This window comes from Oratosquilla oratoria, chromosome 20 (assembly GCF_046742065.1).
Source record: "Oratosquilla oratoria isolate Oo_2021 chromosome 20, ASM4674206v1, whole genome shotgun sequence".
In the NCBI taxonomy this organism is placed as follows: domain Eukaryota; kingdom Metazoa; phylum Arthropoda; class Malacostraca; order Stomatopoda; family Squillidae; genus Oratosquilla; species Oratosquilla oratoria.
In genome coordinates this window covers 22,041,662-22,065,403 of record NC_134796.1, presented here as the reverse complement: position 1 = coordinate 22,065,403, position 23,742 = coordinate 22,041,662, and the positions used below count along the sequence as shown (strand labels likewise).

Here is a 23,742-nt window from a genome sequence, read left to right as displayed (position 1 = left end):
GGTTACAGATATATGGGAAAGGAGGAAACCTGTTAAGAGCAGTCAAGAACTTTTACGAGAGGAACCAAGATAAGGGAGGGAGGGAGGGAGGGAGGGAGGGAGAGGGGTGAATTGGAGTAGAGTATGTGGGGATGGAATGTTTTTTTATTTATTTATTTATTTTTTGTGCTACCTCCCTTGTAAGGGGGTAAAAGCAGTACTTAAAAAATGGGCGTTGTTTAGGGCTTTAATGTAGAATTGTGTTTATCATTTTTACATGATGTTCTACTGGAAAGATTTTGGTTTCCAAATGAAGGTGTCCTATAGTAGTGGTTTTGGTGCATTCTGTTATTACTTTAAGACCTTCATACTGTTGTGTTAACAAGTTGATTATGTTTGATTTGGTGATTATTGCATTCCATTCTGTAGAGACATATTCTAGGGTGGTTTCTACTGATGCTATTAGAATTTCTGTTTCCCAAAGTTTAAGAGTCATAAATATGAGTGGCCAGGGTGGCTAGTTGGAGGGTAGTTGAAGGGGGATTAATTTTTATGTAGTGGTACCAAGTTTAGGATATACACATGTTCTGAGGAGAGGGCACTGAATTATATGTTACAGTCAAACCTCGGTTTTCGAACATAATCCGTTCGAGAAGGCTGTTCGAAAAGCGATTTGTTCGAAAACCGAAACAATTTTTCCCATTATAATCAATGTAAATAATTTTAATTCGTTCCAAGTCTAAAAAACAACTTTTTCTAATTCTTTTTTACTATTTTACACCATAAACTGCACTGTATACTGTTTACCATAAATAAGTGTATCCCACTTCTTTTCTTAAAGTTTTCAAACCACCCTCTGCTTGCTTTAAAATCAAACCCTTCCGGAATAATGCTAGGATCTTTTTTTATCAAATCTTCATACAATTGTCTTGCTTTGGCACAAATTGCATCTTCACTAAGAGTATCACCTGCTAACCGTTTCTCATTTACGAAAATCAGCAAATGTTTCTCCACTTCCTCCAATACCTGTGGCCTTTGTTTGCTAAAAACACTTGATCCTTTAGCCACATCACTTGCTTTAACCTGGTCTTTATTTTTTAGGATGGTGCTTATCGTCGATTTCGCCATCCCAAACTCCTTAGCCAACGCAGACACACGAACGCCAGATTCATATTTCTCTATTAATTCTTTTTTAAATTCAATAGTTTTGCGCACTACTTTCCTCTTTTCTTCACCACTTGAACTTGCTTTCTTTGGACCCATGATTAGGGGCTAATACACGATGCAAAGATGAAAAAAGTCAGATTTACGTAAATAAGAACGAACACGTCTGCTCGGAATGAACTTTGATCGCAAATGCGCTACGGAGGAAGCGTCCTTAGCATTCGAGTTCTCTCGGCTCGCGAGTGAGCCGCGTTCGGGTACGCTCGGCTTCTTTCGGTTTGTTCGAGAGCCGAAATTTGGTCGAGTTCTGAGACGTAAAATTCTCGAACTTTTTGGTCGAAAACCGATTTGGTCGAGAACAGAAGCGTTCGATAACCGAGGTTTGACTGTATTTGGTGGAAGGGAAATTCATAGCACGGGTTATGTGGAGAAAGAAGAGGGAGAGAAGCAGAGCAGAGCTGAGCATAAACAAGTTGAGCAAAGATAAAAAGGAAAAATGACCATGCAATGGTGAGAGAAGTATAAGATATTGTGAAAGATAAAAAGAAATGGTGGGGATAAGAATGGCTATGTTTCAAAGAGGAAGTGCTGAAGAGTGCAGAGATGGTATGTAGGCTGAGGATGAGAAGATGAAAAGGTGGGTTGGGCTGGTGTTGATGGGTAAAAAGATATACTGTAAAGGAAACATAATTCACTATGGTTATTTCAAGAGTAACTCTGTAGTAAATTAAGAATGAGGTGATGGAAAGAGGAGCGAGTAGAAGGGCAATAGTCAAATATGTAGGCTTGGTTACAAGTAGGGGCAAGGTGAAATTGCAGAACAGAAAACATAGGACAAGCACTGAATTTGAGTTCTTAGCTGAAAATATTCAGATGACTAACCCACAAGGTCTTACATTCTCATTCCTTGCACTATGCCATAACAAGCATTTGGCATAAAAATGAAGAATAGCAAAGTGCAAAATGTGCCACTGAGAATTTTTGAACCCACCTTATTTGAAATTCAACCTGGAGGAATGAAAGAAATCTGAGAGTGCACTTGTAAGTTGGGGATCACAGGCTCTAAAGGGTACAGCATCTCTGCTTTGGTCTCCTGAAATATAATATTGTCTTGGGTCAGACATTTTGGTAGATAGGAAAAGCAAGACCGAACAAGTGACTGGATATACACATATATATGTATGCATGTACTGCAGATATATGGAATAGGAGGAAAGTTGTTACAAGCAGTCAAGAGTTTTTATGAGAGTAGTAGAGCATGTGTTAGGATCAGAAATGGAGAGATTGAGTTGTCTGAGGTAAAGGTGGGACTTCATCAAGGATGTGTTATGTCGTCCTGGCTGTTCAACCTATGCATGGATGGGTGGGGCGAGAGGTAAATGCAAGGATAGTGGGTCAGGGATTGAAGATGGTTAAAGAAAAGAAAATGGAGAAAAGTGGGAGATGCCAGTTGTCGTTTGCTGACGACACTGCATTTGTAGCAGGATCAGAGGAGGGATTAAGGAAGCTAGTGATGAATTTGGGAAGGTGTGCAAAAGAAGGAAGTTGAAGATAAATGTACAAGGGGGAGGATGGCAGCAAGTTGGAAACAAGTCTTAAGGAGAGATGCTGGAGGAGGTGGATAGCTTTAGGTATTTGGGGTCACATGTGGGAGGAAAGGGTAGAGTGGAGATAGAATTTTTTTTTTAGATTGAGAGAAGCTAGTAAATACCTTGGGGGGCTAAAAAGTGTAACGAGAAATAGGCATTTGGAAATGGATACAAAGAGGAGATTTGAAGGAATGGTTGTGCATTAGCACTGTATAGGGCAGTGACTTGGAATTTAAGAGAGGCAAGAGAGGAAAAGTTTAAATGTGTTTGAGATGAAATGTCTGAGAAGGCTGGATAGTGAGAAACGGGGAGGTGAAGAAGTAAAATAGGTGTGGAAGGCACAGGTGAAGGGAATGAACTTGAGGGGATAACTGAGTGTGAGATAGATGGATGGGGTGAAAAGGGCATTCTTACCAGTATCCTGCCCATCTCTTCCTGTTTACTCTCATCTGTACCACATCCATGCACATTTTTTAAAGACCCAAACCTTTGGGTTCTGGTAGGCTCTCTCTCTCTCTCTCTCTCTTTTTTTTTTAAGGAATGTCCCCCTTTGGGCTATAGGGAGAAGGATGCCTAATCCTAACCCCATCTCATTTTTGTCACCTTTTACGACTCAAGTGGGAAGACGTGTGGCAGTATTCTTTTGCCCCGCCACAGGGTGTGGCAAAAAATGAAAATGAATATTCAGAGAAGTGGTACAGGACAGTATCAAGAGTGGGAGGACAGCATAATGGGGGGGGGCAAGTAACAGTATAATAAAATATAATTTCTCTATGAATAGATATTTCCTCTACCACAGACAAAATGTGTCTCTGGTCCATAGGGATGCTCCACATAGACCCTAAAGTAAAAACTGCATGCTACTTAACAGCTTGTAACCCCACAATAACATGCAGCCAATACCCCAAACGGCACCTTTATGGATTTGGAAAAGGCTTATGACTAAGCAGACAGGAAGGCACTGTGGGAGGTAATGCAATTATATGGGATAGGAGGAAAGCTGTTATGAGCAGTCAAGAGATTTTATAAGAGTATGAGAGCCTGTGTTATAATTAGAAATGGAGAGAGTGAGTGGTTTGAGATAAAGGTGGGACTTCACCAGGGACGTGTTAAGTCGCTCTGGCTGTTCAACTTATATATGGATGGGGTGGTGTGAGAGGTAAATGCAAGGGTAATGGGCTGGGATTGGAGATGGTTAAAGAAAATGGAGAAAAGTGGGAGATAAACCAGTTGTTGTTTGCTGACGACATTGTACTTGTGGCAGGATCAGAGGAGGAATTAAGTTAGTGACAAAGTTTGGGAAGGTGTGCAAAAGAAGGAAGTTGAAGATAAATGTGGGTAAGTGTAAGAGGATGAGATGTACAAGGGGAGAATGTGGCAGCAAACTGGAAGTGAGTATTAAGGGAGAGAGAATGGAAGAAGTGGATAGTTTTAGATACTTGGGTGTGAATGTGGCTGGAAAGGGAGGAGTGGAGGTGGTGGTAGATTGAGAGAAGCAAGTATATGCCTTGGGTGATTAAAAAGTGTAATGAGAAATAGACATTTGGGAATAGATGGTAAGAGAAGATTGTATGAAGGAATGATGGTACCGTCAGCACTGTATTGGGTAGAAACATGGAACATAAGAAAGGAGTTTGAAGGTATTTGCCTAGTATTTTATGAGAAGTGACCCATCTTTGTATCTCGCAACATCTAGTTTGTTCTTTAATTCTTGTATGGTGTTTGCACACACTATTTTTTGTCCAATTTGTTCGACATCTACCACTGTGTTCAAAACTAATTTTTTTTTTTTTCAGATCTCTTCTATAACTATCTTTTTGAGTCTTTTCATGTACCCTTGTTTTTCTTTAATCCCACTTTAGTAAGTCAATCAAGGACTTCCATGCCTTTCATGAGATAAAATGCCTGAGATGTATGGTAGGGGTTACTAGGTTGGATAGAGTGAGAAACAAGGAGGAGAGGAGAAGAGTGGGGGAGGAAAGGGAGTTAAAAGATAGGGTTAATGAAAGAGTATTGGGATGGTTTGGACACATGGAAAGAATAAGTGAAGAGAGATTAATAAAAGAAGTGTGGAAGGGAGAGGTGGAAGGAGTGAACATGAGGTGATAATGATAAGATGGATGAATGGGGTAATTGGGGCATGTGAAAGAGGGGAATGTCTGTTGAGAAAGGAAGGGAGAAGACCGAAGATAGGGGTGAGTGGAGAATGGTTGTGTATGGATGATGTTGAGATGCATGGAAAGGAGTGGGTGGGGGATGGGGTAATGTTTGAATAGTTTTTATGCTGCCCAAAAGTATTTCTCCCAGTCTTTTCTTTTTCTGCATGAGGGGATGGAGGGGGTGCAGGTCACCAATTAAATGAAGTGGCCTTGCTACATTGCTTCTGAACCAGGGCAGTTGGCGAGTTGCAGGGATGACCAGTCATCCAGGAGGAGCCAAGATAGAGAGAGGAAGGGAGGGGGTGAATAGTAGTGGAGTACGTGGTTATGGAATTAATCCGGCTTTTGTTTTTTGGCTTCCTCCCTTGTAAGGGGGAAAAAGCCATTGATATATGTATGTATATGAGACATGAAAGGTTTATCTTAATAGTAACACCGGATTGGGGACACCAAACAAAACAACTGTAGCCAAAAGAATACAAATGACTTATAGTATTACATCAATGATCCATGATACATACCTTGGGAGTCTGCACTTTGATCATAGAAGAGAGAATCAGGTGCAACATCAGCACTAAAATTTTCTAGAATGCCTGAACTCTGAGCATATTCTTTACCCTGGAAATACAGCAAATGCAAATTTAATGGGAGAAATTGTGCATATAATAAGCTAGGTGTACAAGGAGAGGCTGAGTGTGGGAGGTGGAGTGGAAGAATAGAGGTGTTTTAAAGAGGGAAGTGACAAGGTGTGCAAATATGTTATGTGGAGCAAGGAGGATGGGTGGGTAGCAAGGGTAGCAAGTGGAGGGATGATGAAGTGAAGAGGGTAGAAGAGAAGATGCAAGCATTCAGGGATGGGTTGCAAAATAGGACAAAAGGAAAATATGAGAGGTATAAAGAAAAAAGAAGAGAATCAACATAAAAAATAAAGGTGGCAAAAAGGAGAGATGTAAAATGTGGAAGAAGTACGACAGAAAATTTTGAAAGCAATAAAAAGATGTTTTGGAAGGAAATTAAGAAAGGAACAGGAGGCAGGTCAAGTAGAGCAGAAAAGGTAAAAGATGCACATGGACTGATACTAGTGGAAGAGGAGGCAGTAAGGGGAAGAAGGATGAAGCATTTTAAGGATCTGTTGAATGTGGAGGAAAGGAAGGGATTGGTGGTAGCAGTGAAAGGCTGAAAATGACAGTGATGGGAGAGGTAAATGGAAGAGAAATAAATGAAGTGCAAGTAGTTCTGAAAATTATGAGAGCAGGTAAGACACCTGTGTTAGATAGGTGTCATGTGGTGTGTTTGAAGACAGGAGGTACAGTAATTCTGGACTGGCTAGTGAGGTTTAATGTGTGTCTAAGGGATGGTAGAGTGCCAGTGGGCTGGAGGAGTGCTTGTATAATTCTGCTTTACAAGGGAAAAGGGGAGAAAAGTGAGTAGTAGTTTCAGAGGGATCAGTTTGTTGAATATAATTGGTAAGGCTTATAGAAGTTTTAATAAAGAGGACTAGGAGAGGAACAGTGTGGGTTTAGGAAAGGCAGGTGTTATGTGGATCAGATTTTTATGGTAAGGCAGATATGTGACAAAGTTTTGGCAAATAGTATGGATACTTTTTTGGGCCTTTCCGCGATGGCACTGTGTGAGGTTTTGCAGATATAGGATTGGGGAAAACTGTTAAAGGCAGTCAACATTTTTAGCCACATCACTGTGTTACAATGGGAATTGGAGAAAGTGGTTTGAAGTAATGATAGGACTGCATCAGGGTGGTGATATGTCCCTATGGCTGTTCAATGAGTACATGGATAGGGTGGTCCTGGAGGTAATGGGCAGGGAATTGGAGATGATGATATGGTTTAACATCACAAACTCCCCCATATCAGAAGGCTAGGACAGCGCCCCTCACAGAGAACTTTGTAGCATAGAATTTAATGAACCATGCCCTTGGTTCAACTTCGCCAGTAGCAGGATTTGAACCACCATCCCCTCAAGTAACGATGCCCTAACCTGCTCAGCCAGTGAGCTTACTTCCCTTGATAGTTAAAGAAAAGGAGAGAAGTAAGAGGCAAGCCAGTTGCTGCTTGCTGACAACAATGCACTTGTGGCAGATGTAGAGTGAGAATGGAATTAGTGATGAAATTTGGGAGGGTATGTATTTACCTAGTTATATTTTACGGGAAGGGGAGCTATGCTCGTGGTGACTCGTTTTTGTATCTTGCGAGATCAAGTTTGTTCTTAAATTATTGTGTAGTGTTTACACAAACTATTTTTTCATCCAATTTGTTCCAGATATCTACCACTGTGTGGGAAGCTATTCTTTCTCAGGTCTCTTCTGTAGTTGTCCTTTATGAGTTTCATTACATGTCCTCTTGTTTTTCCTCTGTCCCACTTTAACAAGTCCTCTCTATCAAGGCGTTCTTTTCCTTTCACAATTCTGAAGATGGTTAGTAGGTCCCCTCGTTCTCTTCTTTGTTCCAAGGTCAGCAATTCCAGTTTGTCAAGTCTTTGTTCATATGACAAGTTTGAAAGTGTTGGGGCTATTTTTGTCATCACTCTTTATATTATTTCTAATTTTCTTTTATATATTTTTTTGTACTGGGTGACCATATCAGCACTGCATATTTCAGTTTTGGCCTTATCAGTGTTAGTTTTTTTTTTTTTTTTTTTTTTTTAATATAATTTCCTTATTGATCTCAACAAATTGTATGTTTCTCCTACTATTTTATTTATATGTTTATCTTGCGACATGCCTTTGGTGATTACTCCTAGGTTCCTTTCAGAATTTACTTTCTTTACTACTTTTCTGTCAATTTTATACTGTCTTGATATCCTACTCTTGCTTTTCCCAAATTTGATTATTCTGCATTTCTTGATGTTGAATTCTACTTCCCATCTCTTGCTCCACTCTGAAACTTTGTTCAGATCACTCTGTAATAACTCACAGTCTATTTCGGAGTATATTCTTTTTAATAACTTTGCATCATCCACAAAGAAGTTCATGTAACATTCAATACTTTCGTCCATGTCATTCACATATATAGCAAACATTATCGGAGCTAGTACTGACCCCTGTGGGACACCACTACTCATTACTTCCAATTTTGAATATTTGTCTCTGAGCTCTACTCTCATTTTTTTTCCATGTGGAAATCCTCCATAAAATTCAATAGTTTTCCATGAAGGCGCAGTCTGTCCGGCCATCCCTTTCTTGCAATATAACAATCTTGAATAGAAACGAATAAAATTAGTGGTACATGATCTTCCCTGTCTGAATCCAAATTGCCCCAGTTTCAGTATATTGTTCTTCTCCAGATATTTTGTCCATCTTTGATGATTCTCTTGCAAATTGAACTATTATACTTGTTAGGGACACCAGTCTATAATTTGTTGGGGTCTTCCTTATTTCCCCCTTTATTGGCATTTTTCCAGCCTCCTGGTAATTTTCCTTCTTTGAGTGAGCAATCAACTATTTTGTATATTTTTCCGGTTAGTTCATCTATACATTCCTTTAGTATCTAGTCTGCAACTTCGTCCGAGCCATGTGATTTGTTAACGTCAAGCTATAATATTTGATTCCTTATTTCATTCTGAGTAATATTTAATTCTTTCATTGGAGGAAATCTTGCTTCATTTCTTTGTTCACAGTTTTGTAGATTTTCCTTTTCCTGTTTATTTTTAAGTTTGCCATTTACGTATCTATAATTTATGTCCTTTTCGTAATTTTTTTTTTTTTTCCCTACATATATCTACATATTTATTTCTTAGTTTGGTGTATATTTTTCATTTCAGATTTTTTTTATTTTATATATTTTTCCATCTTTTCCAGGCTTTATCTCTTCTGTCTTCTGCCTCACTGCACTTTTTATTGTACCAGGATTTTATGTATACCCTTTCCTGTTTTTTGTCTAGGTACATACTTGTCCACTCCATTATAGATTTCCTTCCACATTGTCCATTTCTCTTCCACCTTTGTTTCTTCATTATTATTTTTTCCCAATTTGCTTCTTGAAAGAATTTTCTAAGTTTCCTAATATCCGTTTTTTTTATACAATAATCTTCCTTTTCTGTGTTTTTAGTTTATTTCTACATTTGTTTCTTCATTTAATTCTAGTAGTATGTGATCACTTTTTCCAATTGGTGTCTTGTATTCAATTTTATCCAAAATTTTGGGTTCTGATGTGAATATTAAATCCAATCTTGTGGGTTCATAATTATTTCTATATCTGGTATTTTCCTTGACCCATTGCATCAATGTGTAATCAATGGTCATTTCCAGTAATATGTTTCCCCAGTGATCTTCTCCACCTTTCACAGTCAAGTTAAAATCACCCATAATTACCAGAATTCCTCCTTTCTTTAGTGTTTGTCTTGTGTCTTCCAGCATTTTGTGAGCGTTCACTTTCATTCCATGTTTTAGGCGAGACATAAATCACTGCATACTTTTTATTTTTCATATCTCTATCCTTAACTCTTATCATAATGAACTCCACATTGTTCTCTCCTTTTGTTGCATTTTGGCCTTTCTTGGTTAGCAACATCACTCCTCTACCCTGCTTTGTTTCTTTTTTTGATCCAACAATTATATAATCCTTGGCCTATACTATTTGGTGGTAATGATCCTTTCAATTTTGTCTCTACAATCCCCATTATATCTGTTTTTTCTTGTTCCAGATAGTCATTCAGTTAATCTATTCCTGATATCAATCCATCTTTGTTGGTGTATGTTACCTTTAATTTTTATCCTTTTCTGCCTTTTCTTCTTGTTCCTGCATTTCCTTTTCCCTTATGTATCATTTCCTCAGTCTCAAGTCCATCACTCTCCAAAAAACTTCCTTTCACTCTCCATTCTTTTCTCTAGCTTTCTTTTAGTGTTTTTTCTCTCTTTTCCTCATCACTCAGTTCCTTTATAATCCATAAATCTTTGTAGTTATTACTTATTGCTAGTCTTCTTGTGTTTGTTAATATTTCTTCCACTATCCTCTGCCAATTTAGTTTTTTACTTTGAGAGGTCTATTCTTCTCTTCAGAATATCTCCCCATTCTGTAAATTTCCTCTATTTCCTTTTCAAATCCTTGTCCCTCCTGTAATTCTTTTAGTATTTCCCTCACTGTATTCTTCTTTTTCCCTTTGGATCCTGATTAATCCATGTTTCTCTTTAATACCATAGATTACATTTCTTTTTGTCTATTGTGTCTCTTACCAAATCTCTTTTTTCCTTTATTACTTCTATCAGATTAGGAGAGGAACAGGATGCAGTGATGACCCGTCATCCAGGAGGTGCCAAGATAGGAGGGAGGGAGGAGGGTGGAGGGGAGTGGAATATATAGGAAATGGAATGGGTGGGAGTGGTTTCTGCCTTTTTCTTTTTGGCTACCCCCCCGTGTAGGGGCAAAAAGCCTTTGGTATATGTATGTACTTCTATCATAGTGTCCTTTGCACTATCATTCATTTGTTCTTTGACTATTTCTTTAAACATTATTTTTTGGTTTTCTTTGTCTTCTTTAATTTGGGTTTTAATTTCCATTCTTCCCCCCCCCCCACCAACTTCGCTTCTCTTTTACTCTCATCTGTACCACATCCACGCACATTAAAAGACCCAAACCTTAGGGTGCTGGTTGGAAAACTCCTAGACCCTCTTATGCCTTTACTTTCTTTAGGAATCTCCCCTGTGGGGCTACAGGGAGAAGGATGCCTGGTCTCATTCCCTGTTCCGATTTTCTTGCCTCTTACGATCCAAGTGGGAAGAGATAGGTAGTATGTTTCTGGGATGAGAGATTGATGTGTTGGCTTTGAGTGAAACTAAGGGGAGAGGGAAGGGCGAGTGTGAATTTGGGAGTGTAGTTGGGAGGTTCTCAGGAGTGAAGAGAGGATGAGGGAAAGAAGGGGTGGTTATACTAGTAAGTGAAGAGATAGGTAAACATATAGTGGAGTGGAAGGAGATCTTCAAGGTTAATGAGGATGAAGGTGAAACTAGGAAAGGTGATGTGGGTTTTTATAAGTGCTTATGGGCCTAGTAGTGAGAAGAATGTAGAAGGGGAGGCTTTTTGGATAGATTTAAATGAATGTATAGAGGGATTAGGGAGGAACGTCAATGTAGTAGTATTGGGAGACCTTAATGTGGTAGGAAATTAACCAATTGACGGAGTGGTTGGGAAATGTGGAGTTCCAAGAAAGAATTGTAGTGGAGAGTTGATGGTGATGTGTCTAGAAACGGAGTTGATGATAGCAAATATGGTGTTTCAGAAGAAAGTCAAGCATAAGTACACATGGGAGAGGGTGGAGGATGGAAGGGTGGTAGAGTGTTAATGGACTATGTAGCGGTAGATAGGAGTATAATAGGAAGAGTTAAGGATGTACATGTGCTAAGGGGAGAGAGTGGGGGTATATCAGATATTTTTTTGGTGGAAGGTAAGTTGAGAATGGAGGATAGATGGAGAACGAGGAAAAGGACAAAAGGTAGGGAGGTGCTTAGAGTGAACTCCTTAAATGAAAAGAAAAAGGAGAAAGAGTACAAGAAGATGCTGAGAGAGGAGTGGGAGGGAGGGATAGAGTAGAACTAAGAGTGGAGGAATGAGGATGGTTCAAGGAGAAAGTTGAAGATAAATGTGGGTAAAAGTAAGGTGATGAGATGTACAAGGGGTGAAAGTGGCAGCAGACTGGAAGTGAGCATTAAGGGAGAGCGACTGGAGGAAGTGGATAGCTGGACAGAGTGAGAAATGAGGAGTTGAAGAAAACAGGGATGGTAAGGGAGTTGGGAGATAGAGTGGATGAAAGAGTATTGGAATGGTTTGGACACATGGAAAGAATGATTGAAGAAAGACTAGTAAAAGAGGTATGGAAGGCAGATGTGGAGGGAGTGAACATGAGGGGGGGGATCTGGTATGAGATGGATGGATGGGGTGAAAGGGGCTTTGGGGAAGAGGGGAATGTCTGTTGAGGAAGGATAGGAGAGAAGACACGGGTGAATGGAGAATGGTTGTATATGGATGATGATGTGATGCATGAGGTAGAATGGGTGGGGGGATAGGGGGTGAGGTAGTGTGAGAAAAATTTGACACAGCCCAAAGGGATTTCTCCCCGTCTTCTCCTTTTCTGCTTGAGGGGACAGAGAGGTGGGTTGCCGATTTAATGAAGTGGCCTTGCTGTGGATGTACTGTGTCTTGCGACACTGCCTCTGACCCAGGGCAGTGGACAAGATACAATGGATGACCCACCATCCAGGAGGTGCCAAGATAAGAGGGAGGGTAGAGGGTGGAGGGGAGTGGAGTGTATTAGGGATGGAATGGGTGGGAATGGTCTTTATGCCTTTTTCTTTTTGGCTACCTCCCTTGTAAGGGGAAAAAAGCCTTTGGTATATGTATGTACCAACTTTGCCTGCCTTTATTAGTATCTTCTCTTTAATTTCTCTCAACACAGTTTCATTTTTATTTCTGTCATCATTTTTCATCTTTTCATTATAATTTTTTACTATTGCTAATTCCTTTTTCATTTCTTCCATTTCCCTAATTAATAGTTCATTTTCCTCTCTCAATTCACTCGCTTCTTTGTATAATTGGTTATGTTCCCTTTTCCATTCAACAATTTCCCTTTCATTTCAAATATTTCTTGGTTTATTAGTATGTTTTTGAGGTCCATCCCTCTTTCTGTTCTGAATCCATGGAATAATTCGTCTTCATATCTAGGACTATTAATATTACAATTTTTTTTTTCCTAACCACTCCCAAAGGCGTTCATACTTAATCATATCTAGTCTTCTTTTGGTTGTCTCAACATATGTCTGTTTATCATAATTTTGATAAATTTCTCTCTCTCTCTTTTTTTTTTATTATTATTAAACTTGATCACTTTGCTACATCAATTCTACCACTAGCTATCACCCCCATTCAGTTTGTTTACAACTAGGTATTGCGCCACTTTTCTTTTGTTGACGAATTGCTATATTTAGTGTTAGCTCACGGCGCATTCTCAGGCACATCCAATTCATTCAACTGCCAGTGTGTGTCGGTCAGAAGCAGTGTCGCAAGACACAGCACATCCATAGCAAGGTTGCTTCATCAAATCGGCGACAGACAAATAATAACAAATAAATAATATAATATAAATGGCAAACATTACAGCACCTTGCATGTTTATCTATACAAATCTTAAAACTTCAAACTGAACTACATTGCACTGCCTCTGAAGGAAGTTTATTCCATTCATTAACTATACAGTTGGTGAAGTTATTTCTATCCACTTCCAAATTAAATCTATTTCCTGACCATTATTTCTTGTAGGATTCTCATTCAGTGTGAAAATTTAATCACTTTTGATGTTGTCAATTCCCTATAGAATCTTAACTCTTTGTTGATAAAGGGTCATCCTTGTCCCTTGCCTATGTCACATGATCAAATTCCAATAAAACTGATGTAAATATCTATATACTAAGGGTCTCTTCCCCCTTATATGTGAGATAGCCAGATAAAGCATCCACACCCATTACTTCCCTTTCATCCTAGTGGATGATCTGATCTAAAAATCTCTAATAAAATTGCCCTCTCCTTTTTGGTTCTTTTCTAACCACCCCTCCCCCACCCTTACTCCACAGTTTCTACCAGTTTCATTTTCTTTCTCTACTGCTTCATGTTACCAATTTTTTAATTTTGTCAGTTTACTAGTTTCTATGTTCTATACATTACATTAACCGTTTTGCAATTTAAAAATTATTTTCATTAGTCATTCACTTCCTTGTATCTACCTAACCAGTCATGATTAATAACTATATAAATTCTAACAGGGTCTCCTCTTATTTTCAATATGTACTGTCTAACTTCTTACCTCCTTAAAAGCTGATGCAAATTTTTCTAAAATCTGTCTGGTTTTGAATTCTGCCTTAAAGGTAGTTGGCACCCCAGGCTGGGGGACAAGGTCAAGAACAGTCCATGTGGCAGCCAGGTCCTCCTTATGCATTGTGGTTTGGATGGCAATAAAATGGTCTGCCAGCAGTTCACACTCTTCGGACATCATGCACATATGTGCACCATAAACTTCATCATCATACTCCACCTGTAGGGTGCCCCTCCCCTGGAGCTGGATACAAAAGATTACATTAGAAATATGTACAAATGGATGATAAACAATATCATTATGACAACAACACCACAGTCAGTCAGAAGGAGAAGGAGAAGGAGAAGGGGAGGGAGGGAGGGAGGGAGGGAGGGAGGGGGAGAGAGAGAGAGGGAGAGAGAGAGAGAGAGAGAGAGAGAGAGAGAGAGAGAGAGAGAGAGAGAGAGAGAGAGAGAGAGAGAGAGAGAGAGAGAGAGAGAGAGAGAGAGAGAGAGAGAGAGAGAGAGAGAGGGGTCGAGTAAGCAAAACTATATATTTCGACTACTAACTGCAATCCTCTTCAGCATTTAGCAATCAAAATATATGGTTTAACTTACTCCTCTTTTTCTTTTGTCCAACTGAGGTGTTAGTTGTGATTTACCGTGTTATTACATTTCTCACCAGGGGAATATCATTATGAATACGAGGTTGGATAAATATGGGAATGGGGAGGAGGGAGGAGGAGGAGGAGGAGGAGGAGGAGGAGGAGGAGGAGGAGGAGAAGAAGAAGAAGAAAAAAAAAAAATATATATATATATATATATATATATATATATATATATATATATACCATGCTGGGAGGGAGGAAAAAAAAAAAAAAAAAATTGATATACCACGTTGGGAGGGGGTTAAGAGAAACTATTAGACACTGGAGTAAAAGATTCAATACTTACAACCCATGTATCTTTTTCCTTCTTATAGAGCACACAATGTTCTTTAAACATGATAGTAGTGTTATCTTGTTCTTCATCATCATCCTCTATTTCATCACTTTCATTTGAAATTATACTTGTACTTCCATGGGCACTGCTTGCTTCCTGTAGTTTATTCTGACATTCTTCAAATTTGGCCTTGAATTCAGCTGCTAATTCTCGAGTCTGTATTTAAAGAAAAATATGTATGAGAAATAAGAAGAAAATAATACACTTTGTAACACATATACATACATATACCAAAGGCTTTTCCCCCCCCTTACAAGGGAAGAGGCCAAAAAACAAAGGCATAAAAACCATTCCCCCCTTATAAGGGAAGTAGCCAAAAAACAAAGGCATAAAAACCACTCCCACCTATTCCATCCCCAACACACTGTCCCCTCGAGCAGAAAAGGAGAAAACGGGGAGAAATTCCTTCAGGCTATGGTAATTCATTTCTCACACATACTCTTATCACCCTCCATCCCCAAACCACTCACCATCATGCATCACAGCACCATCCATACACAACCATTATCCATTTGCCCTTATCTTATATCCTCTCCCATCCTTCAACAGACATTCCCCTCTTTCCCAATACCCCCTTTACCACATCCATTCATCTCATCCTAGGTTGACTCCTCATACTCACTCCTTCCACCTCTCTTTTACTAGTCTTTCTTCAATCATTCTTTCCATGTGTCAAAACCATCCCAATACTCTTTCATCAACCTTATCTTCCAACCTCCTTTCCACCCCCACTCTCCTCACCTCATTTCTCACTCTATCGAACCTAGTAACCCTGATCATACTTCTCAGGCACCTCATCTAAAACAATTCAAATTCCTCCTCTTTTATGTTCCATGTTTCTGCCCCATACAGTGCTGTTGGCACAATCACTCCATACATTTTCCTCTTAGCATCCATTCCCAAATGTCTATTTCTCATTACACTTTTTAATCCACCAAGGTGTTACTTCCTTCTCTCAATCTACATTCTACCTCCACCTCAACTCCTCCCTTTCCTGCCATATTTACATACATACATATATACACCAAGGCTTTTTCCCCCTTACTAGGGAGGTAGCCAAAAAGGAAAAGGCATAAAATCATTCCCTCCCATTCCATCCCTGAATACACTTCACTCCCCTCCACCCTCCCTCTTACCTTAGCACCTCCTGGATGACAGGTCACCCTTGCACCTTGTCCACTGCCCTGGGTCAGAAGCAGTGTCGCAAGACACAGCACATCCACAGCAAGGCCGCTTCATTAAATCGGTGACCCCGCCCTCTCCGTCCCCCCATGCATAAAAAGAGAAGACGGGGAGAAATCCCTTCGGGCTGTGTCAAATTTTGCTCACACATACTACCTCACCCCCCATCCCCACGCCCATTTCACCTCATGCATCACATCATCATACATATACAACCATTCTCCATTCACCCGTCCTTCCATCCACCTCATCCTAAGACGTCCCCTCATGTTCACTCCCTCCACATCTGCCTTCCACACCTCTTATACTAGTCTTTTTTCACTCATTCTTTCCATGTATCCTTATACTTTCATCAACCCTATCTCCCAACTACCTTTCCACCTGTTCTCCTCCTCACCTCATTTCTCCCTCTATCTGGCCTAGTAACCCCCATCTCAAACACATTCAAACTCCTTCTCTCTTCCTCTCTTATGTTCCATGTTTCTGCTCCATACAGTGCTGTTGGCACAATCACTCCTTCATACAGTCTCCTCTTAGCATCCATTCCCAAATGTCTGTTCCTCATTACCCTTTTTAATCCACCAAGGCATTTACTCGCTTCTCTCAATCTACATTCTACCTCCACTCCACCTCTTCCTGCCACATTTGCACCCAAGTATCAACTATCCACTTCCTCCAGCCGCTCTCCCTTAACCCCTTCGATACGATTACGCCTACGTAGGCGTCATGAGGAGCAAGTGGCTCACAGCTAGCCGTGAGCAGCTTGGTTAAGAATTATCACCCTCCTGACCCAGCTTCCCGCCTGTTTCCCTCATGACCTCACACATCCCTTCCCCTCTGACTCCGCCCTGCGTGACGGGTCCTGTTTTAATTCTGCGTGTTCCTCTTCTACTCACATCTCTTTGTACTTATGTCTCTGCGAATTCTTGTAATCTGTACTTTCCTGAAGAGGGCAGCTATTAGCCGAAATATAGAAGTTACACATTCTTCTAAAGTTTCCTTTTATTCCAACTGTGGGTTCTTCGTGATTATTAATTATAAATGTGCTACAACATTTAGTTTAAGTGATATACATATATATATATATAAGGTGTGTGTGTGTGTGCGCATAAAAACCATGCCCACCCATTCCATCCCCACATACTCCACTCCCATCCACCTCCCTCCTTCCCTCTTATCTTGGCTACTCCTGGATCTCACCCACTGCCCTGGGTCAGAAGCAGTGTCACAAGACACAGCACACCCACAATAAGGCCGCATCAATAAATCAGCTATGCACAGTAGAAAAATAACCTATTTTCAGTCCAATAATCAGACCTACTTAGAAATTCACTGAATATCTAGACTATGGTGATATTTAGTTCACTAGGGGCTGTTGCAGATCTGAGGGAAATCAGCCTTAAACAGTATTGCCTCCTATGATTGGTTAAGAGTGAAGGCATTATGAGCCACAACATTTTATGCAAGCACCTAATTAGGCCTTGCTCTCACACAAAACTACATTCGGTTCTGGACCCTGTGGCTCAGTTGTGCTTTGTAAATGTGGGCCCTTGTCATCTCAAGAATTTAAATTTATTGTAAATGTCAGTGTTACTAGACCTCAGCAACAAGAGGTTCACAACCCAATCGAAGGACTACTTTTTTCTTAATTCAAGGAAGAGGAGTTCATTTTCAGTTATGTGTTGTGCTTAACCAAGTCTATTCTATCAAGTCTGAACAACATCTATCAATACATGAGAAGAACCCACACCACCAAGTTTGTACAATTTGAGGAAGGGGTAAAGACAGGTTCCTTTCAAGGGAAATCTAGGCTGAGGCTTCCTTAGATTTGAGTCGTTGCACTTCAAGGAGTTCATTTATAGTCATCTCCAAATAAAGCATGCCAGCAATCCATTGGAGAGTCTTTTATTATCATGGCTACTGGCAGTGGCATGATGGATTAATGGAATCTTCCATTACATTCTTCTTAAATTAACAGATTAATGATTAACAAAGTTAACTTATTAGATAATGGATTAACAGTTATTTTTTTTTGTTAACAGTGCCCACCTCTACTCTCTTCCTATCCCCACTCTATGTCTATTTCCAAATTTAATGTATCTACTTTTATAATGGTGGAGGGTAGTGAAATGGGTGGGAGTAGGTACGTGCCTTTAACTTGGCTACCTCCTTTATGAGAAGGTAAAAACTCTTGGTATATAGATAGACTTTTTTTTTGTTACACGTACCATATTTCTCACATATTTCATCTCTAAAAACATTCAGTCTCTGGCTAATACTCTGATGTACTTAGAAAAGGAGACATTACCAAAAAGAAGAGGCAACCATTTACTTAGGATATACCATAAAGTACGACTGTTAACCTACCTTAAATTTGATTGCAAGTTGTTCATTGGTTCCTTGTGTGCCTTCACTGTAGTCGGTGGCATACCAACACCATGCGGTCTCTGATGTTGCCATTGGACGCAACTCCATGGTGGGAGTAAGATAATGATTGCAACATAGTTTGTGAACCTGGAAGAAGAAGAATAAAGAAAATAGAGACTTTGAAAACACACCAAGATAGCTACAGGTTGATGTAATGCCTTTTTCCCCCTTACAAAAAAGGTAGCCAAATAAACAAAGGCATAAAATCCACTCCCACCCATTCCATCCCCACTACCAGTCACCCACTCCTTCCCTCTTATCTTGGTTCCTGGTTGACAATCCAGATTAAAAGTTCAACATCCTCTCAGAATAAACTTCGTCTAACTTATAGTACTTACCTGTTCTCTTCTCTGTAGTAGTCTATATTTATGGTCAGCACCATTATATAATATCTTAAAATCTCCAACACCCCTTTCTTTCCACTGTTTGGTTGGGCCATCATAGCGATAAAGTTTAGATCGTTGGCAGAATACAACATTCCAACCTTCTTCTCCAGTTTTGACCTAGAAAGAGAAAAATGGCTAAATATTTAGGTATGACACTTTATGTATACCCACACACACACACACACGAGCTTCTGAACTGTCAACATCTCACTTGAGCTCTGTCGGCTGCCAAAGATGATGAAAATTCTTAATAGTACAAGGAAAACAGGATGCCTGGTTTGTATCATGAATAGTATAAAAGAAGGTCCTACATTATTTTTGGCATACTCAGGTAATTTGTTGACCCATAAAACCTTCACATACCAAGTTGTATGTCAATTGGGGCAGTAGTTTGGGTTTTACTGATAATCATCTTTAAATTGACTTGTCCACAATTTCAGGTTCTGATATAAATAATAAATTGTCTCAACAGTTCTTCATTATTTCTAAATCTAATGGGGTTTTTTACCCATTGTGTCATTGTATAGTCTATAGTCATGTAAAGTAATACATTTCCCCACTGATCCTCTCTACCTTTCACTGTCATCTCTTCCCAACAGATTTTTTTTAAATTAAAATCTCCCATAAGTACCACGTTACCTCCATCCTTCAGCAACTCATTTAATGAAAGTCTCATATCTAACATTTTAGAATAATCTCTCTGTAAGACCTTGTTTTTGGGGGCACATAAACCACTGCAAAATTTCTGCTTTCCATGTCACTATCTTCAACTCTTATTGTGACCCTCTTCACCCTGTTCTCTCCATATACAACTCCTCCATCCTGTTTCTCCTCTCTACTTCCATATCCAACACTGGTAATAGTGGATCCCATTATGTCTGGTTTTTCTTCTGAGAGGTATAAGCTAGTTTTAATTTTCTACTCTCTCCATCTCATTCTCTGAACCTTTAATTTCTTTTTCTTGAATATACCATTTTTCCAGTCTCATGTCTAGCACTCTCCAACTGAACTGAGTTTTGTGTCTAATTCTTTTCTCGTATTTTTCCTTAGCTTCACTTCTTAATGTCTTCTCTTTCCTCTTCATTCATGTCTCTTTTTATTCATATACTGTTTATAGTGTTCGCTTCTTGCGTATTTTCCTGTTTTTACTCAAATTTCTTCTGCTGCCATTTGTGACCTTAATTTAATCTTTAGGGGTGGATTTTTTATTTCTGCATATTTACCCATTCTGTGGACTTCTTCTATTTCCTATTCTACTTCTTGCTCTTCATCTTGTACTACCTTTAGAACTTTTCTTAACAAATCTTTCTCTTCTTTATCTCTCAGGGACCAATTTATTTTGTTTTTCCTTTAGACTATATACTTTTTATTTTTTTATTTATTTATTCTTTTTCTTTTGGTACACTGGATCTCTTACTAGATTTTTTTTATTCAATTACTTTAATGACTTCATCTTTGGCATTCTCCTGCATTTGGTGATGAGCTATTTCTTTAAAAGTTACCATATCTTTCTCTTGGTCTTTTTTCCATTCATTCCTGAGTTGTTATAAATAATCCTCTATGTTTTTTCCACTTTTTTTTTTTTCCAGTCATTGCTTTTATTCACTATTAGTGTTGGCATTATTTTTCAACCTCTTACTTTCACAATTTAGCTTGGCTAGTTCTTTTTTTTTTGTGCACTTATGTCTTCATTTATTTCAGTATTTACTTTTTTTTTTAAGCCACTTTATTTCTTGATTTGCCCTCCATACATTGGTAGTCTCTTGCCTTCATGATTCCCTAAGTCTCATCTCATTTTACTAAGAAATCATAAAAAAAGAGGTGATCTGAAGCTCATATTTACATTATACTTCAATCTTGTACTGATAGATGGCTATGGGTATGTGCTATGGGGCTTCTGTGGTCCGACATCATTATCTTCCATTTTATTTTAATACTATTTCTGCTGTAATCTAATCAACTATGGTATCCACAAACAACCCCCTTCCCATTTAACACAACCTAGGTATCCTGCTAATGTGACACTGTTGAAACCTGAACACTTTTCTCTGAACACTTCTCTCATTTTTCTACCATCCAGGAAGTCCTCCATCCAGTTTAGTAGGTTACTTTGCATCCCTCTTATGTTTTCCTTTTTTTTTTTTTTTTTTTTGTGGGACTTCGTCAGGGATGCATTATGTCACCCTGGCTGTTCAACTTATACATGGATGGGGTGGTGCGAGAGGTGAATGCAAGGGTAGTGGGTCAGGGATTGGAGATGGTTAAGGAAAATGGAGAAAAGTGGGAGGTGAGCCAGCTGTTGTTTGCGGACGACACTGCGCTTGTGGCAGGATCGGAGGAGGGATTGAGGAAGCTGGTGACAGAGTTTGGGAGAGTGTGTGATAGAAGAAAGCTGAAGATAAATGTAGGTAAATGTAAGGTGATGAGATGTAGAAGGGGTGAAAGTGGCAGTAATCTGGAAGTGAACATTAAGGGAGAGCAACTGGAGGACTATGTAATGGTAGATAGGAGTATAATAGGAAGAGTTAAGGATGTACATGTTCTAAGGGGAGACAGTGAGGGACTATGTAATGGTAGATAGGAGTATAATAGGAAGAGTTAAGGATGTACATGTTCTAAGGGGAGACAGTGGGGGGGGGGGGAATATCAGATATTTTTCTGGTAGAGAGTGGAGGATAGATGGAGAAGAGTAAAAGGACAGAAGGTAGGGAGGTGCTTAGAGTTAATTGCTTAAATGAGAAAGAAAAGGAGAAGGAGTACAAGAAGAAGTTGAGAAAGGAGTGGGAGGGAGTGAATGATATAGTAGAACTAGAAGCGGAGGAGGAATGAGGATGTTTCAAGGAGGGAGACACAAGGTGTGCTAAGATCGTGAGTGGAACAAGGAGGACAGGAGGAAATAGAGGGAAGGATGGTGAGTGGTGGAATGGTGAAGCAAAGAAGTTTGTAGAAGAGAAGCGAGCTTTCATAGATTGGTTACAAAATAGGATGAAGGAATCATATGAGAGGTACAAATAAAAGAGAAGTAAAGCATAAGATAAAATAGGCAAAGAGGATAGCAGATGTGAAATGGGGTAAGAGTATGAGAGAAAACTTTGAAAGTACTGTAATAAAAAGATACTTTGAAAAGAAAGTATGAGAAAAAGGAGGCGAATAAAGTTGAGAAGAAAAGGTAAAAAGTGCAGATATAGATGATAATGGAAGAGAAGGTAGTGAGAGGCAGATGGGCAGAGTATTTTAGGGAGTTGCTAAATGTGAAGAAGGATAGGAAGGGAAAGGTAGTTGTGGAAGTGCTAAGAAAATGACTGGGATGAGTGAGGAAAATGGAAGAGAAACGAGTATGAAGTAAAAGCAGTTATTAAGATGATGAGAGCAGGTAAGGCACCTGGTCTAGATGGATGTCATGTAAAATGTTTGAAAAAGGAGGTACAGTGATAGTGGACTTGCTGGTGAGGTTATTTAATGTTTGTTTAAGAGAGGGTAGAGTGCCGGAGGACTGGAGTGCCTGTATAGTTCCATTTTACAAGGGAAAAGGGGACAAGTGTGAGTGTAGTTTCAGAGGGATTAGCTTGTTAATTGTAGTTGGGAAGGCTTATGGGAGAGTCTTGATTGAGAGGATCAGAGGGAGTAATTGGTGAGGAACAATGTGAGTTTAGGTCAGGTAGAGGTTGCATAAATTAATTTTATTGGTAAGACATATGTGAGAAAGCTATAGGAAAAGGTAAGGATATTTTTTGGTCTTTTATGGATTTGGAAAAGGCTTATGGCTGGGTAGACAGGATGGCACTGTGGGAGGTATTGCAGATATATGGGATAGGTGGAAAGCTTTTAGCTGTCAAGAGTTTTTACTAAAGTAGAGCGTGTGTCAGGATTACAAATGGAGAGAGTGGGTGGTTTGAGGTAAAGGTGGGACTTCTTCAGTGATGTGTTATGTCACCCTGGCTGTTATATCTATACATGGATGGGGTGGTGCGAGAGGTAAATGCAAGGGTGGTGGGTCAGGGATTGGAGATGGTTAAAGACAATGGAGAAAAGTGGGAGATAAGCCAGCTGTTGTTTGCGGATGACACTGCTTGTAGCAGGATCAGAGGAGGGATTGAGGAAGTTAGTGACAGAGTTTGGGAAAGTGTGTTAAAGTTGAATATAAATGTGGGTAAAGGTAAGGTGATGAGATGTACAAGGGGTGAAAGTGGCAGCAGATTGGTAGTGAGTATTAGGGGAGAGACTGGAGGGAGTGGATAGTTTTAGATACTTGGGTGCGAAAGTGGCAGGAAAGGGAGAAGTGGAGGTGGAGGTAGAATATAGATTGAGAGGAGCGAGTGAATGCCTTGGTGGATTAAAAAGTGTTATGAGAAATAGACATTTGGGAATCGATGCTAAGAGATTATATGGAGGAAAGATTGTGCTGACAACACTGTATGGGGCAGAAACATGGAACATAAGAGAGGAGTTTGAATGTGTTTGAGATGAGGTGCCTGAGAAGTATGATAGGGGTTACTAGGCTGGATAGAGTGAGAAATGTAACACAATTTCATAGTTTCTTTTTTCTTCCCTTCATATTTTAACATATTAATTCCTTTGATTAATTTCTCACTTTCTAGTTTTTTTTTGTCTTTTCTCCATATTTTCCTAGCTAGATCTCTTCTTTCACTTTGCTGCAACTCCTGTTAAACCAATACTTAACCCCTTCCATACAGTAACGCCTACGTAGGCGTCATGAGGAGCAAGTGGGTATGCGAGGATGCAGACGTTGGCGTCTTGATTATATTTATAGTAGTTGTACCTACGTGACCCCCATACTCTGTAAACTGGCTTCATCATATTTTCTATGGTTATCAAAATTCATGGGTGAAAGAGAAAACGATTAATACAGCAGTGACTATTTTTTATAATGCAAGTATTATGACACAACATCGCATGTTTGGCCTGCGAGATTTTGGCCCAGAGTGAAGAGGTTAATGTACGCCATTTCATGTTTTTGATTTGGGACATATTTATCCCCTCCTTTATAGATTTCCATCAGAATCATCCATTTTTCTTTCACTTGTGCTTCTCTATATAAATC

The 23,742-nt window shown here is 39.4% G+C and overlaps 1 protein-coding gene across 10 annotated transcripts in view; it reads right to left on the bottom strand.

Moving 5' to 3' along the window:
- LOC143036394 (E3 SUMO-protein ligase RanBP2-like) overlaps window positions 1-23,742 on the bottom strand; it is a 216,592-nt gene that overhangs the window by 6,960 nt on the left and 185,890 nt on the right. For 9 of the 10 annotated variants that reach the window (XM_076203695.1, XM_076203703.1, XM_076203697.1 and 6 more), the window contains 6 exons: window positions 18,633-18,797; window positions 18,235-18,381; window positions 14,638-14,841; window positions 13,697-13,948; window positions 5,413-5,509; window positions 2,135-2,236 (listed from right to left, as the gene is read on the bottom strand). In XM_076203695.1, coding sequence (XP_076059810.1) covers window positions 2,136-2,236; window positions 5,413-5,509; window positions 13,697-13,948; window positions 14,638-14,841; window positions 18,235-18,381; window positions 18,633-18,797 — 966 coding nt within the window. In that variant the 3' untranslated portion in view covers window position 2,135. The remainder of the gene's footprint in view (window positions 1-2,134; window positions 2,237-5,412; window positions 5,510-13,696; window positions 13,949-14,637; window positions 14,842-18,234; window positions 18,382-18,632; window positions 18,798-23,742) is intronic. The other variant, XM_076203701.1, reaches the window with a different exon arrangement.